This window comes from Lutra lutra, chromosome 2, assembly GCF_902655055.1.
Source record: "Lutra lutra chromosome 2, mLutLut1.2, whole genome shotgun sequence".
NCBI classification, from domain to species: domain Eukaryota; kingdom Metazoa; phylum Chordata; class Mammalia; order Carnivora; family Mustelidae; genus Lutra; species Lutra lutra.
The window spans coordinates 185900571-185917098 of record NC_062279.1 but is presented as its reverse complement, the minus strand read 5'-3'; the positions used below and the strand labels follow the sequence as shown (position 1 = coordinate 185917098).

The 16528-nt window shown below is 42.3% G+C and overlaps 1 protein-coding gene across 1 annotated transcript in view; it reads left to right on the top strand.

The window, feature by feature from the left end:
- The window catches only part of KDR (kinase insert domain receptor), a 45514-nt gene extending 29240 nt beyond the window's left edge, over positions 1–16274 (top strand). The window contains exons 21-30 of the mRNA XM_047719329.1: positions 242–395; positions 2322–2419; positions 4879–5001; positions 5153–5264; positions 5816–5915; positions 6306–6411; positions 7475–7626; positions 12376–12475; positions 12992–13077; positions 14832–16274. Of these exons, the coding sequence (XP_047575285.1) occupies positions 242–395; positions 2322–2419; positions 4879–5001; positions 5153–5264; positions 5816–5915; positions 6306–6411; positions 7475–7626; positions 12376–12475; positions 12992–13077; positions 14832–15054 (1254 nt within the window). The 3' untranslated portion in view covers positions 15055–16274. The remainder of the gene's footprint in view (positions 1–241; positions 396–2321; positions 2420–4878; positions 5002–5152; positions 5265–5815; positions 5916–6305; positions 6412–7474; positions 7627–12375; positions 12476–12991; positions 13078–14831) is intronic.
- The last annotated feature ends 254 nt before the right edge of the window (positions 16275–16528 follow it).

Genomic DNA, 16528 nt, shown 5'->3' with positions numbered 1-16528 from the left:
TGTCCTAATGCCAGAAGCGTGTCTGGAATAGACCTGAAACAAGGTGTTTATCTCTTTAAGCTAAAGAAGAAACTAGGCTTTATGGAAGAAAATCTATTATGTAGAACTCTTTCCCCAGATTCCAGCCCAAAGATTCCATATTCCTGAAACTGATGTCCTTCTTATCTGCTTTTAATAGCTATAATTGTTTTCTAGAGATCTCTTTTGTATTCAAGGAGTGTGTCCATTTGCTTCTTTATAGACCAAAGGGGCACGATTCCGTCAAGGGAAAGAATATGTTGGGGAAATCACTATGGATCCCAAACGCCGCTTGGACAGTATCACCAGTAGTCAGAGCTCAGCCAGCTCTGGATTTGTGGAGGAGAAATCCCTCAGTGATGTGGAGGAAGAGGAAGGTATCTGCCATTGCTTTCTCCACACTTACCGCGTACTCTTGCAGGAAAGAGAAGGTGGTAGAGTGTTATAAGGAATTCTGTCCTGGGAAAAGTTCAGTACTCCCTAGTATTGGGAAGAGACCTACATTTCTAGACTGCTTCCATTCAGTTTTCCCAAAAGTGAGTTGTGGAAGCCCTAACTAAGCAGCTGTCTAGATTGCGAGGCAAAGTATGGGGCAAGCCTGAGAAATCCCGGTACCCCAGGCGGGCTCAACAGTCAGCAACAACCAAACTAATGCTTTGAGACTATTGGTTCAGCATCTAGTAGCAGGCGAGGCTCAGTGCTTTGTTCCTTAAGGACAAAGGAGGCTCTCTGATGGTAGATTCCCCTCCACATTGCCCTGAGCAGTTCAGCCCCACTCTGCCTAAGTCACCTAAACTCTTCAAGGCAGTGTAGGGGTTACCTGCTGTTTCTACCCCATTCCAAGGAGCTTATTGAGTCTTTCTTGCAACCGTACTTCCTTAGAGGAGTCCTGGTAAGCATATTTTTCTATACCCAGTTATGCTTCCAGTGATATTTTAGTGTTCTCTCTGAGTAGAGCTGTGTTCGCAGTCTAATTTCCAGGATTTCTTCCAGCTCCTGGATATACTGTCGATCTGCTTCCCTTAGAAGGAGCAGAGACAGCCCCATGGATATAGAGATGGGGCTTCCTGATATCTGGCTCCTCTTGAGGCATGATCTCAGCAGAACCCAGTCATGAAATAGTGAAAGAAACCTGTTTCCTTTTCCCTAGACATGAGGCTACAGATAGAACTTAAATCTGGCTTCTTTCTCTTAGAAGCCGAGCAGGGTGTATGATGCTGGGACTCAGTCTAGAAGAGTATGGAGAAGCCATCTAGACCTCATGTAACTGGGCCCATGCCAAGTGGGGCCCTCTCTGTCTTGTCCTTCTCTCTCACAAAATGGTGGCCAGTGGGCTGGAAACCCAAAGGATTGGGGTACTCAGTTGGAGAAGAAAGGGTGTGGCCTGGAATTTGTCCTCCATTTCTTCATTTGGAAAATGAAAGGGTTTCACTAATTGTTCACCGAGAGCCCTCTAACCCTAAGCTTAAAAAAATCATTGAGAAAAAGGTTCTCAGTCTTTTTAATACTTACAAGGTTATTATTACAAGTGAGTTTTCATTTACTCTGGTATTTGTCTCTAGGAGAGAAGCCATGTCTTATCTTATCTGACCAGAGTTAAGTGATCATGTTGAAACACCCATTAATGTCCTAGTGTTTATTTGTACCAGTTGCATGGAAATAAATACCACCAATTTACGTAAAACCACCTTTCTCTCGATGTTCCTGTCACCTCTCATTCATATTCTTGAAGGGAAAAGAGCATCCTCGCAGGCCTGTTTTAATGTGTTTACAGCACTTTCTCAGCTTGAAAGTGAGAGAAGTGAATATATTTCTGATATTTTTAGTTGTCTGTTGGAGATTATAATTTGACCTTTGGCCTTTGTCCCAGGACAAAGCCTGGAGAGAAAAGATTCAATGACCCTGAATATTGTTGTTTTATTTATAGAGTTCTTGATATGAAACTATTGTTTATCCCTCTGGGTACATGAAAAAAAACAAAACCAAACAGTTTAAAACAGCAAACTTAAAAAAGTCCTCTTTTGCTCTCTGCCATCTCTGCCAAATGCACCTCCCTTCTGCCTCCTGGATTTGCTGGTCCAATTTGACTAAGATGGAAAAACCAACATTTTTTGGCTAAGGGGTATGATGAAAGCTAATAATACGAGGATTCAGCAAATTTACAGAAGATACAGGCATTTTTCTCTCCGCTTTTATTTCCAGAAGTTTAACTCCCAAGTGTTAAAATGAAGCTTACTCTAACAAACTTAGAAACGAATAGTTTCTGGGGGCAATACTGATCTCTGTCCTCCATCTTCTGACAGTTTCGGAGGATCTGTACAAGAACTTCCTGACCTTGGAGCATCTCATCTGTTACAGCTTCCAAGTGGCTAAGGGCATGGAGTTTTTGGCATCACGGAAGGTAAGACAGCTCAGAGGGGACCCCAAGTATGTCTTCGGATCACAGATCTGGAAGTAAGATGTCCAGTACCAGCCACCGGTGTTTGTTTGGAACTGTAATTTGTTCCCTACTGCTGGGACTACTTGAAGAGTTCTGTTGGAAAGGCCCCATTCCTGCTAATTTAAGGAGGTGTAAGGATTTCATGAAATTAATTAATTCATGTGGTAAATATTTAATGACCATCTATTAAATGCAGGCAGTGCTAAGGATACTATGTGAACGGACAGGCAAAGCTCTCCACCATCATGGAGTTTACATCCTACTGGGCGGAACAGGCAGTGGACAATATAAACAAGTCAACTACATAGTAGGTAGGATGGGAATAAGCCCTATGGGGAAAAATAAGCAGGAAAGGGTTAGGGTTAGAGAGTATACAGGAATGCTATGTTTGTGTGTGCATGCACTTCTGTGTTTGTGTACACCGATTTTAAACAGAACGGACCAGGAAGGCTTTGTAAGAATGTGACATCTGAGCAGTGACCTGGGAAAGGTGAGGGACTGAGACTTGCAGATATCTTGGTGTGAGAGAGTCTATTTTTAATTTATTTTACATTCATCCCCATCCATCAAAAAGTATTTGTTAGTGGTATAATTAGAAAGCAGGAAGGACAGGCTTCAGATGAGAGCGATTATAAAAGCTAAAATTAGAAAAGTAGGCCAAACAAAGACTGTGGTGGGGACATGACAAGTTACAAATATTCCAGAGGCTGTAAACACCACGGTGGGAGCGGGGTCAGTTGAAGTCACCTCTCTGGGAAGGGCAGGACAGATGGTTTTGTTTTTTTTTGTTTTTTTTTTTAAAGATGTTTTTTATTTATTTGTCAGAGAGAGAGAGGGAGAGAGAGCAAGCACAGGCAGACAGAATGGCAGGCAGAGGCAGAGGGAGAAGCAGGCTCCCCGATGAGCAAGGAGCCCCGATGTGGAACTCGATCCCAGGACGCTGGGATCATGACCTGAGCCGAAGGCAGCTGCTTAACCAACTGAGCCACCCAGGCGTCCCAGGACAGATGGTTTTATATTAAACAAGGAAAATTCAAATTAAGCTTCAGGAAAAATGATCAGTTGACAGAATGCATTGGTTGCACCCTCCTGGAGGGGAGGAAAGACTTACCGTTTTTGTTTTTCTAAACTAGAGTGAAATCTCTAACCCATTTCTTTTTCTGAAGCTTAAAGCTCGTCATAGCTTTCAGAACCTCAGGATCTCGAAAGTTTCTGTTTGAGAGCTCTTGTCTCCTTTCTCCCAAGGGGAAAGGAGAGCAGTGTGGTCTTAGGGGATTTTCCCACAGAGAAAGTACCTTTGCCTTTCTTGGAGATTCTGATTTTATTTTATTATTATTTTTAAAGACCAGAGCCTGCGTTGAGTCAGGGTATCTTTCGACCGGGAAGTGAATGGGGTGGGGACCGTTAACTTCCCTTGCATCTACCAGCTGGTTTCTTAAAAACCACCTGTTTATTGGTCTGAAAAAAGAAGCTTTGTTTGGGGGAAAAGTAGAGAGGACTTTCTGGGTTTTGGAATCTCCTATCTTGCTCAGTCTTGCTTGGCCGAAGACTTTTGAATATGCCTCTTTCAGAAGGAAGTGCTACCCGGAGACAAGCGTGTAGGGTGGTTGGCTATGCCTGGCTCCTGTGATCACTCCTGTGCTGGCTTCAGAATTCTCCTCTGAGCCTTTCATTCATTTACAAATATTCCCCAGGACTCTTGTTCCCCAACAAATCTACCAGGTGAAGCTATGGCTGCTCAGTAGTAAGAGGTTAGATGAGGACGGGGATATCAAGAAGAGAGACACTGAGGACTGGAAAAGAGTGGGGAGAAAGCAGGACGAATTTGGTTTTCTTTTTTTAGTGCACCAGAGAATCAACTTGACCCGTAAGAAGCTGAAATCTCTTTCATAGACCTTTACGATAATCCAACACTTTGAAACAGGATGAGCCCCACGGGGGACGGTTTATCAGAGCCGGTCAGTTTCAGTTCCGTATGGAACTGAGAAACCAACAAAGGGCACCAAATGAAGGAGAACCCCTTGTTCCTGATTTATGAGCATTCATTCCGAGTAGGAGGGCGTTCTAGGGCCTCCTTAGAATAACAGGTTTTAACCGTATATGGTGCCAAGCAAAAGGAATATGTGGATGTGACCAGAAACACCTTCATAACTGTGTCCAAGAGAAGTCTATTTATGACTCCATCATCATACTATAACTTAATTATTTAACTCCGAAGTCTGGGACTCTTTATGCGATAAGCAGATGTGTGCCTCCACAAAAGTCAGACTTCTTTCTTGAAGGGTTGATGAAAGAGATTAGCCCAGTGCTTGTTAATCAGTTGGTTTTCTGAAGTGGGGCTTTTTTGAGCATGAGATCACAACAGGTGCAGAAGACATCAGCTGTGCTGAGACCTAACGCACACACGATTCTTTTTGCAGTGTATCCACAGGGACCTGGCTGCACGGAACATCCTCTTGTCGGAGAAGAACGTGGTTAAAATCTGTGACTTTGGCTTGGCCCGGGATATTTATAAAGACCCAGATTATGTCAGAAAAGGAGATGTAAGTTTCAAAGATGAACCCAGTGCTCTGTTAAATTGCAGGATCCAAATTCGTCTTTGCAAGCTTCACGACCTGCGTTGGGAACAAAGGAAGTTTTCTCTTCAGATGTGAGCTAAGTTGGGTTCTGATTCCTTGTCTTCTACCCTCTTAGGCTCGCCTCCCTTTGAAATGGATGGCCCCAGAAACAATTTTTGACAGAGTGTACACAATTCAGAGTGATGTGTGGTCTTTTGGTGTCTTGCTCTGGGAAATATTTTCGCTAGGTAAGTCACTTGTTTTTTGTCTCTCCATCCATACTCCCAAGAGAATGATACAAGTCAATGGCCCCAGTGCACCTTTTCCTCTCCTGCATTCCACCTTTATCTGGTGAAGGTTACTTGGAAGCTTTGGATAGTTAAAAAAAAAATATATATGTGTGTGTGTGTGTGTGTGTTTGTGTGTGTGTGTGTGTACATATATATATATATATATATATATATATGTATGCATATATTTGGGATGATGTTCAAGAATCAGGGTTTTTTCCATAAGTGACTCTTTTTTTTTTAGTTTTATTTTTTATTTTTTATAACCGTAAGTGACTCTTAATCTCACAAAACAAACTGAGAGTTGCTGGGGGTAGGGTTATGGACATTGGGGAGGGCATGTGCTATGGTGAGTGCTATGAAGTGTGTAAACCTGGCGATTCACAGACCTGTACCCTGGGGATAAAAATATATTATATGTTTATAAAAAATAATAAAAAAATAAATTAAAAAAAAGAATCAGGGTTTTTTATAAGAAAAAATAAAATCATATAATGTCCCATTCCTAGGTGCTTCTCCATATCCTGGAGTAAAGATCGATGAGGAATTTTGTAGGCGATTGAAAGAAGGCACTCGAATGAGGGCCCCTGATTATGCCACACCAGAAATGTAAGACTTTGAAAATATCTTTCTATCCTTTCTTCGTGCATTAAAACTTCTCTTGCCCAGAAGACTTTTCATGATACAGACCTCTTTCATGGCCCTGTCTGTGTCCTTCTTCTCTCTGGAAGTCTTCCTTGATAATCTCAAGCACTTGAAACAACAGCACTTTATCTATACCTGCCAGTTAGTTTTTATCAGAAGTCAATTTATAACATTTCCTATACATACTTGATGCTCCAAGTATAGGGTTATGTGTTTTATATGGTGTTATATTACTATTTAGTGTCTGGGCTCATGGTGGAGTTTTCATAAATGTTTACTTATTCAAGGGCTTATTCTCAGCACCAGATGAGGAAGAAGGAGACAGTTAATGACATTAGTGTTTTGCTTCTCTAGATACCAGACCATGCTTGACTGCTGGCATGGGGAGCCCAATCAGAGACCCACGTTTTCCGAGCTGGTGGAACACTTGGGAAATCTGTTACAAGCTAATGCTCAGCAGGTTTGTGACCTCCATCCAAGAAGTGTGTCCAAGAGCTTCTCTCCTCCCTAGATGTTCTCACGGCCACCATATTCTTGCAGATCTGAGCAATAATGCTTTTTTTTATAAAAGCTGTAACTCCCCTTTTAGACAGTTGAGATCCTAACCACTCATTCCTCCTAATGTATCTTTTTGTTGTCTTCAGATGCTCTTCTAAAGTAAAATCAACTAGTCACTTAATTAATAAAAATTAGCTGATCCACAGACTATCAACAATGGACAGAATTTCGAGGAATTTTTACTACACTGCACAGGCAGCACGATATCTGAAGCCCTCAAAATAGATGGCTTTTCCTCAGTAAAATCCCAGACTCCCAGAACTTCCACTGGAGGATTTTAGAATTGTAATCTTTACCATAACGAAGTTATTTAATCTCCAGTCAATGGCCTCTTACTACCATGAATGGAAGCCAATTTCCTCCTGCTTTTCTTTTGAACAGGTGGGGGACAATGGGTCAAATCTGTTTTTATCAGTAAGCTTTTCAAACGTTTAAAGGTATCACATTGCCCTTTCTTTCTTTCTCTTGATGAAATAATGTTAAATTGTGCAACCTTTTCTCAGAAGACCCATTTTCCTGCACATTTATTGCTTTTCTCTAGACTGTCATCAGATTTTTCCATTGCCTTGAAATGTAGAGGCTAAAATTGGATGACATGCCTTTTAAAAGACCTGGCTCCTGTAGGTAGGGCTTTGTGAAGAAATGATGTCTGAGCCCTCCGTGTTCTGTTGCCATATCTCTGGCCACAGCCTGCTTTGTCTTCCTCCTGACCACAGTTGTTGGCGGTCCCCTTACGCCTCTTGTTTTTATATTAACTCTTTTAACATACTTTCATATATACACACATCCCTTTCAAGTGTCCTTTTGTTTTTGACAAACCATCTTTAATGTTGTCTTTAAGTTCTGCACTCAGATATGAAAGCGACAGACCTCATCACCAAGGAGCCCCTATGGCCTTTGTTTCTCATGAAAAGGTTCTTGAGGGGCAGGAGCCATAACAATGCACTCTGTGTTTGTTGTTTCAGGATGGCAAAGACTACATTGTTCTCCCGATATCAGAGACTTTGAGCATGGAAGAGGATTCTGGACTCTCTCTGCCTACCTCACCTGTTTCCTGTATGGAGGAAGAGGAAGTGTGTGACCCCAAATTCCATTATGACAACACAGCAGGAATCAGGTACTGTATATGGTCAACATCCCCCTGGGGGGAAGGATGGGGGCACTTCAAGGTCATTTGGGGAGGGGATGGAAGGAAGATTGCCTCTCACCTCCACATTTAACCTTAGCCCTGAGACTGCTATCAGGGGAAGTGCTCCTTGAAGAGGGCTGGGTAGGTGAGTTGCTCCCCATCTGCGGTCCACATTGCTGCCATAGCTGTTCCTTTCAAATTCTAAGCCCTGCAGCTGCAAATAGCTGGAATGCCATAGTATGTTAATCTCCAGAAAAAGAGACCAATTTTATATAGACATCTGTATTTAAATTATCCCCATGTACTCTTTTATTAATGTGAATTAAATGGCTTAGGAAGGATTCTGGAAGGAAGGGTTTTATGCATATATGAGGACACACTTAGGCCTCTCTGGCTAGGATGCAGGGTGCGATGGGGATGTGTCCCGAATTGGACTGGACAGCACATCTTCAGAAGCCCCTCCCTAGTCTGATTTTCAGCATTTTATTTGCATAATGGGAATGCTGGACTTATTTAAAACACATGCACTGCTGTCCTCTCCTGATCTGTAAAGGGGTTCTGAAGGCAGCTTTCTTTTTTCTCTCTTCCAACACCTGTGTCTGAGGAAAGAGTTGATATAGTGTCTACACTATGATATTAAATTGCCTTTTACAAAGTCTGGGACTTCTTTGTTTCCTACCCACCCCTCCCCATTGGGTGTTTTCCTCCTGTAACTGGCTCCCCTGATCACAGGGTCCAGCCTGCACTCGTGAGAGTGCTGTGGCTGCAGGAGGGGCACGGAGCTCTAGGCTAGCTGGGCTGCCTGGTCAAGGGCGAAGAGGCCCCGTGGACAGTTTGTTCTGTGGAATCATGTAGGATGGCAGGAACACTGCCAGAGTGGGTAGAAGCCAACACGTGAGCCGCTCGTTACATTTGTGTCGGGAGTTTTCAGCATTTTTTCGAAGAACTTTTCCTTCCGTTATCAGATTTTGCCTACATGATAGCTCGTAGAGTTACGCAAGGGAGAAACTATTATCTTTCTTGATGAAGATGTTACATGTGAGGCTCAGAGCAACCCCCTGGTGGGCATAAACAATTGTGGTTAAAGATCCAGATTTTAGAGTCAGATAGAACTGGTTGGACAACTAAGTCTGCCTCTTAGTGACCTGGCGCTCCTCTTCGCTGTGACCCAGGTGAAGGCGCTGGTGTTCAGAAATGATTATTTTGAGAATTACATGGTGTAACATACTTCTATGTGCCTGGCACTTAGAGAGCACTCGATAGGTGATAGTTATTCATCAAGCTGCTGAAAATCACATCTCTAGAATGAATCCAGGTCCTCCAGTCTTTCTCTTTGTCCTGTTTTCTGCCCCGAGAAGGAGGTACCCTCAAGAGAAAGGTGAATGAACTGAAAGCCAATAGTTCCACTCTCATGTTTAAAAACCTCTAGTGCAAGCTCCACTGGCCTTCTCGTGTGTTAATTATTTCTTTATCAGAAAGCCATTTGATCATGAACTCTGTTCCCTGGGTTTTGTGTGACCAGGTGGAGTGAGGACCCGAGCGGCAGTCTCTTGGCTTGCTTGGATGCTTTGCATATGGTGCCGAGAGTCGATGAAGTCATGCTTGTGTAATGGGAGTGCCAAATGCAATGCTGGATCTAAATCAGGGCTGCTAACATTTATCCCCAGAAGCATGGACAAATGTGACACCAGGCCTGGCTCCTATTTTCTGTCTGTGATTTTCGAATGGGTCTTTCCAGTCCAGTTTCTCTTTTATCCAGCCATAATTTGAAAAATAAATTGGAAATTGGAATCTTTTGTCGGCAGCCCCCTCTTCACCCCTTCAACCCTTTCTCCTTTTTAAAAACAAGACTCCACAGTCACATTTTAATCATCTGGGTTAAAAGAAACGCAGCATTGAGGCATCTGCACCTGGCACACCTCATTTTGAGGCCCTCTTTTGGTTCTGCTTCCCTGGGGAGACCAGAGATGAGACTGGGGTACTTCTCAGTGGACTTGCTCTGTTCTTTTTCCCATTTCTGGTTTAGGTAGAAAAGCTGAGAATTCTTTCTCATTTGCTTCCTCTTGATAGTTTTCAATCCCATCGCATTATACATGAAGCTGAATAGAGGCATCACTGTGGGTACCTCATCACTTGCTGTCCCTTCAAATTAATTAAAAATATTTGTTCAACATTTATTTAGCAAAGAGGCTGAGAGGTGTGTGGGGGAAGGGTGAACAGGACAGATCACCAGTGTCTAGACTTCGCTTTATCTCTAATTTCCCCTGTGGATCAGCTCTGGTCCCATGTTCGCATGCTTTCTGCAAGAAAACACATATTAATTGGACTCATCTTTCTTTGAGGGCAGTTTGGGGACCATCTGTGGTTGCTCCGTCATTTCCCCCTGGGAATCTCACCTCCCACTCCAAGCAGCTTATCAAAGATTTCTTTTCTCTCCCAGAGAAAGGTTTTGGCACATACCATTTTTCTTCATTTTGGTTAATTGCTGGTGGTGATTAAGTGCTCCTTGTGGATTGATGTCTGGACAGCCTCCTGGCTAGACGTTCCTGAATTTGGCTGTGATCTCAGACTGCTTGCAGTGAAACCGTCCTTTCTCCACCTCTGTCTGTCTTCTCCCCTGCGCTGGTCCCACCACACGGTCAGTGCCTGCGTGGGAGAGAGCAGTGCTGTGCACGTAGTAGGTGCTTCGTGAAGACTTGAACTGTCATATCCATTGTTCTCTTCTAGTTTTTCCTTCCTGTTGCTTTTCCAAGGGAGTCAGTTTAGAGTAGGGTAGCAAAACAAAACAAGACAATGGGCTTTAGAATCTGAAGGCCAATTTCAAATCCCAGTCCTAGCCATTTCCTCCCTAAGTCTTAGCTTCCTCAACTGTTTTTTTCTAAGGCAACTGTATTATGGCTCAAACTCACCCCCTCTCGTTGATTCTATATGCCACATATCTCTGGAATCTTATCTACTTTCCCAAACCCTGTGGGTACCCTCTCTCCTGTGCAGGCTGCCCTTCTTTCTTCTAGAGACATGGAAAAGAGCCCCTAAATTGGTCTCACTGTCTGTTTTCACCTTCCTCTACCAGAGTCAGCTTTCTAAAGGGCGCATCTGACTTTGTCAGTCTCATGCTTCAAATCCTTCAATGGATACTCATAACTCAAACAGTCTACTTATGTGATTTAAGACAAGTTCCTTAACCTTTCTATGCCTTGGTTTCCTCTTCTGAAGCTGGGATACTGATACCCACCCCTAACAGATACCATTTATGAAGACGCTATGAGACAGCAGTTGAGGACCATTTAGCACAGTGCCTGGAATGTGGGAGATTGTCAGTAAAGGATTCCCGAGTGAGTGAATCAATGAATGATTAACTGTGGTATTAGTAGTTTTTAGCAACAGCCACTTTCAGGGATTGGACTCAAGAGAAGTGGGCTTTTCTCTCTCTCTGTATATATTATGTCCTCTTTTTTTGTGGAATTTCCTGAATGAGGATGTCACTAGTGAACCTCATTCTCTCCTTTCTGTAAGGGGAGGAACCAGCCTCCTGGTCCAGGGGAGGGAGACTCAATTTCCATTCTCCTTGTTTGGCTCTAGTGTGTCCTCATTCCACTTGGTCACAGAAAACACAGGAATATGTAACATGTCCAGAAGCCTGCCAAGGGGAGGAATTATGCTGGGATAAGCGTGGAGAGTGAATTTCCTGTCTCTTGTTGTAAAAAGGACTTCCCTTCTTTCCACTGGACTGTTGGTGCTTTTTACAGAATCAGACTCACCCAAAGCCACATAGCAGGGAAGGAGCACCCCCAGGAAACAGGTGATATGTTATCTGATAAGTCCTATTCTTTGAACCCCTAAAGGAAACTGGTACCCTTTGGAACTCAAAGGAGGAAAACAGGCTTTGGCTGATAGAGCATCATTCTTTCTAGGAACACTTGCCACCCACCTCATTCATCCTTCAGATATCTCTGTGAGTGAGGGAGGGAAAGTTATTGCCAACACATTTTAAAGATGGGGCAGTAGAGGCATGGAAATATTCATGTCTTTCCCAAGTTTGTGTGGTCAGTAGTAGACTTTGAAATAGATGAAACATCTCATGACTCTTGAACCACTGCCTTTTCCCAAGACCAGCCATTCTGTGGGCTGAAAATAGGGGATTGTGAGACTCAGCAGCCCCCTCCCCACCCAACACACACACACTAAGCCTCCATCACATGCAGAAAGAAGAGGTTGTCTCCAGATCCTGGTGGGTTCAGTGTCTTTTACAGAACCCGGGTGAGATCTGTAGGTGTTTCCTCTGCCCATCTTTCACTGAATGGTTGTTTTGTGGGCATTGTCTAGAAAAACTTTTCTGGAGGTAGCCAGAAAGATGTTCAATGCTCTATAATATGTCGAGAGCCCAGTGGAGGAATCTCAGGCAATCAGGAAACCATGAGAAGGCGGTTGATCACTTAGTTTGCTGTTGTTGTCTGTAGTCCAGCCCCGGCCCTCAGAAGTAGGATTCAAAGGAACAGGAGCTCATCTAGGCCCCTCACTTAGATTATACTTTTAAATAGGCCCTCACAGGAAATGAAGCCTTCACTGTGTGCTAGCAGAGAAAGATTTTTATTTTGTTTTGTTTTTCTTTTACCAAAGGATGTTTTGAAGGTTGCTATTAAACTTGTGGTTGAAAGATAATGAACTTAGGTATCACTTTTGGTCTCTGCAGCCAAATATACCACCACCCAAATATAAATATTGGTTCTTTTGCAGCCAGTATCTGCAGAACAGTAAGCGAAAGAGCCGGCCTGTGAGTGTAAAAACATTTGAAGATATCCCGTTGGAAGAACCAGAAGTAAAAGTAATCCCAGATGTAAGTACATCTTTTAAAAATAGTCTTAAAAATAACACAAAGGATGAAATATTAGCTAGATAAATATTAGCCTAAGCATTAGAGTCTTGGAACCTCATTATAAAGGTATGTGTCATGGGGTCATTATGGAGATGAAACTGATCAGTACCCCCCACCATTGGATTTTCCATAAGGACAGCCTCTAGTCCAAGGTTCTAGATAGCCTAGCCTCATGCCCAGTTCCACTCAAGTGTAAATAGTATCACTGTGAAAAGTGGGATGGCATTAGGTCTCCTCAGCTTCTGCTTCTTGAATTCTTTTCTTCCAGGCCTGAGTTTACTACTAGGAAGCGGTTGTTTCTTCTTGTAGCTGGTCCATTTTCTGGCTATGATATCTTTACCTCCCCCTGGGGAACACTGGAGCATATTGTCTGATAAAGTTAAGAAATGAGTTAAGAAATGAGTTAAGAAATTGATTTAAGTAGTTGGTCAGTGTGCACACTCAATCAACTGTGTCATCTCCTTGTCTCTTAAAAAGGACAACCAGACGGACAGTGGTATGGTCCTTGCATCAGAAGAGCTGAAAACCTTGGAAGACAGAACCAAATTAGCTCCATCTTTTAGGTAAGGCTCAGTCAAATAGAAAAGACAAATCTCAACAGGAATTTTTAGAAGGAACTTAGGACTTTCAATGTAGATGCAGTTTTTCCCTTTTTGTGTCTTTGTTGGTTAGGCGAATTTGCATCAACTCAACTAATAAAGAACTGAAACTAATCAAACAAATAATTACATGCCACATTTGAAAAAGAATCTGAAATTAATTAGGGGATTTGGTCAGTTTTTATAGAGAATTTATGAATACCAGGGAATTTTTATATTTATGTAGTACCAGCTAAGTAACAAAGGTCATTGGAGGTAATCCCTTAAATTGAGATGATTAAAATCTTTGTGGACTCTGAAGAATTTTCAAACCTGTACCTAAATGAGTGCATCTGTCTTTAGAAGTGTGATGCATAAATAAGCCAATATCTATTTGTTTGAGATACTTAAACATTATTGGCTGAATTATTTGGCTTATTATTATCGTTGGCTTAATTGTGGAAAAAATATTAAATTTGGTTTTTAATATGATTTCCCCCATGTGGTTCTGTAGGAATTTATAGTTGTTTTTGAATAGATGTACCTGTTTTTGACCTACTCCATAAATGAAAATCTCTGTAAAATGCTAAGATAAAGAGCAGTCATTTATTTGCTAGTGAACTCACTCTAGGTGAGAACTGAAGACTTTGATGTACTTATAACCTAAACATTATATAAAATGGGAACACCCATGGGTTATTGAGGGACGTTCACATAAAGAAAAGGTGAATTAAAATGAGCCATTGTGCAATTGTATTATTTGCTTTAGGCCCAGGGTGAGAACTTGTTAGAGCCAATGACATGTTTCATTCATTGATTTAAAATATATTTATTCAGCAGTGGCTATGTGCCCGGTACCATGCCATTGTTTGAGATACTAAACTCAATTTCTTGAGGTTGAATTGAAAGAAAAATTGTATTTCTAGTTATTTGAAATATCTTTTAAACCATAAATGAACATAGAGTTAATGAAATCCTTTTTGTAGTTTTTAACACGAATAATTTGGTAAAACATGTATTAAGGGGAAAAACCCACACCTCAGAATGGTTTGAGAAAAATGTAAATCCTGATGTTTTTAGATCAGCACAGCTACACTTTTAGGCTTTGACGTGATTATGGTCTGTCACGATTCCACGCCGTTGAAAACATTCTCTAGTTGCTGCTGAGTGACCCAGGCTGTCAGTCCTTCCAAAGAATGTGGCTTTGATGAGTAAAAAGCAGTTTTGACAGTCTGGCTTGATTGCACACACACGCTTCAAGTTATTGAAGTTTAAATTTGCCCAAGAACTTTATTAACACTGTACATAGGCCTTGTAATCCTTAATCAACACTGCGAGGAAAGCAGAAATCGACTCTCAGAACATCCCAATTTCCTTTTGGTCAAAGAGTCCCCTTGGCTCCTATCATTGTATACAAACCTATCAATCTTCAACGCCATAAAAATGCTCCATTGGTTGGAGCCTTTGCATCACTCAGGAGAACTGCCTTTCATCTCGTCACAGGCTTGAAAGACTTGGACCTGAATAAGAGGACTTATCTGAAACTACTAGCTCATGCTAGTACCTGAAAATAGACATTGTCTGAGTAAACCTGATACGTTGATTAACAAGTGGGGGAGATAGGGGCTGGTGTCTCCAGGGAGATTACAGCCCACACGGGGTCGGGAACAAAGTTAGGGTAGAACGGGAAAGAACGGTCTTCTTTCCACCAACTCATTCAATTGTCATTTCTTCCACAGTGGACTGATGCCCAGCAAAAGCAAGGAGTCTGTGGCATCCGAAGGCTCTAACCAAACAAGTGGCTACCAGTCTGGGTATCACTCCGATGACACAGACACCACTGTGTACTCCAGCGAGGAGGCTGAACTGTTAAAGCTGGTGGAGATTGGACCTCCAGCTAGCAGTACGGCCCAGATTCTCCAGCCTGACTCTGGGCCCACATTGAGCTCTCCTCCTGTTTAAAAGGAGGCACCCACGTCCCCCACTCCTGGAAATCACATGAGAGGTGCTGCTCAGATTTTCAAGTGTTGTTCTTTCCATCACTAGGAAGTAGCCACATTTGATTTTCATTTCAAAAAAAAAAAAAAAAAAAAAAGGACCTCAGACTGCAGGGAGCCAGTCTTGTAGGCATTTCCTGAGAAGATGTTTGTGACTCAAGAATGTGTTTGTGTTTTCTCCCGGTGTTGACCTTCTGTTTATGCATTTAGAAAGCATGTATGATGCCCCTTACTGTGGGTCTCCCCATGGGTTCTAACAAAAGAAGTTCAAGGAATGGCTGCATCCTCTGTGAAGCGGCAGCACCTGGGGAGTTGACACCTCTCTGTAAAACCAGAAGATAAACCAAGCAGTGCAAGTGCTTTAGGTGTTGAAGATGGGAAAGACCTTTAGGGCTGAGTCTATCCAAGAAGTTTTGTTCAGGATACGGGTTCTGAGCCAAGTCGTACGTGTGGGGTTTGGATTGACTGAAAGGAAGATGTTGGCTTGCTTTGAGAGTGTACTGGAGCCTGCAGATGCATTGTGTTGGCTCTGGTGGAGGTGGGCCTGGGGTCTGTTAGGAAAGGTAAAGGCTTCAGATGAGGTTACTGGCTTAGAAGATTTCGTGCTCTTCCCAGTTGGGTTAAATGAGAGCTCCTTGAGCTGTTTCCGACTCCTGATGAGAGTTCCTTCCGGACTCTTACGTGTCTCTTGGCCAAGCCCCAGGAAGGAAATGATGCAGCTCTGGCTCCTTGTCTCCCAGGCCGATCCTTTATTCAGAACACCATAAAGAATGGACATTCAGACAGAGACTCCCTGTCGTGTTGAAGAGTTCTGACTGTATAAACCAGCTTCTGGTTTCTTCTGGATGAATACCCACATATCTGTCCCGATGTGATATATGTCTGAGCCTGAATACAGTAGGTTCCGTATCAAGCTGTGGTGTCAAAGTTTCAGGAAGGATTTTACTCTTTTGTTCCTTCTCCCCTCTCTGAACTCGGCCCTTTTCACCCCAATCAGTCAGTATTTTAGCAATTTGGCCTCTGCGCTCTAGTAAGAACTGATTTGGTTTGTTCACTCTCTGAATGACTATTAGCCAGATTTCAAAATTATTTTATAGCCAAAGTTTTAACACCATCTATTGTATTATTTAGAATTTTAACATGTCAAGCTATTTCTACTGGTTTCTGCCCTTGTATTTTTCATTTGGTACCATAGTGTGAGATGCTGGGAACCATGACTGTAAAACATGCTATGGCACATATATTTATAGTCTGTTTATGTAGAAACAAATGTAATATATTAAAACCTTAATTATATATGATGAACTTTGTACTATTCACATTTTATACCAGTATTATGTAGCATAACAAAGGCCATAATGCTTTCAGCAATTGATGCCATTTTATTAAAAAAAAATTGAAAAAACTTAAATGAGTCCCTTTGCAAGTTTGCACTTCTG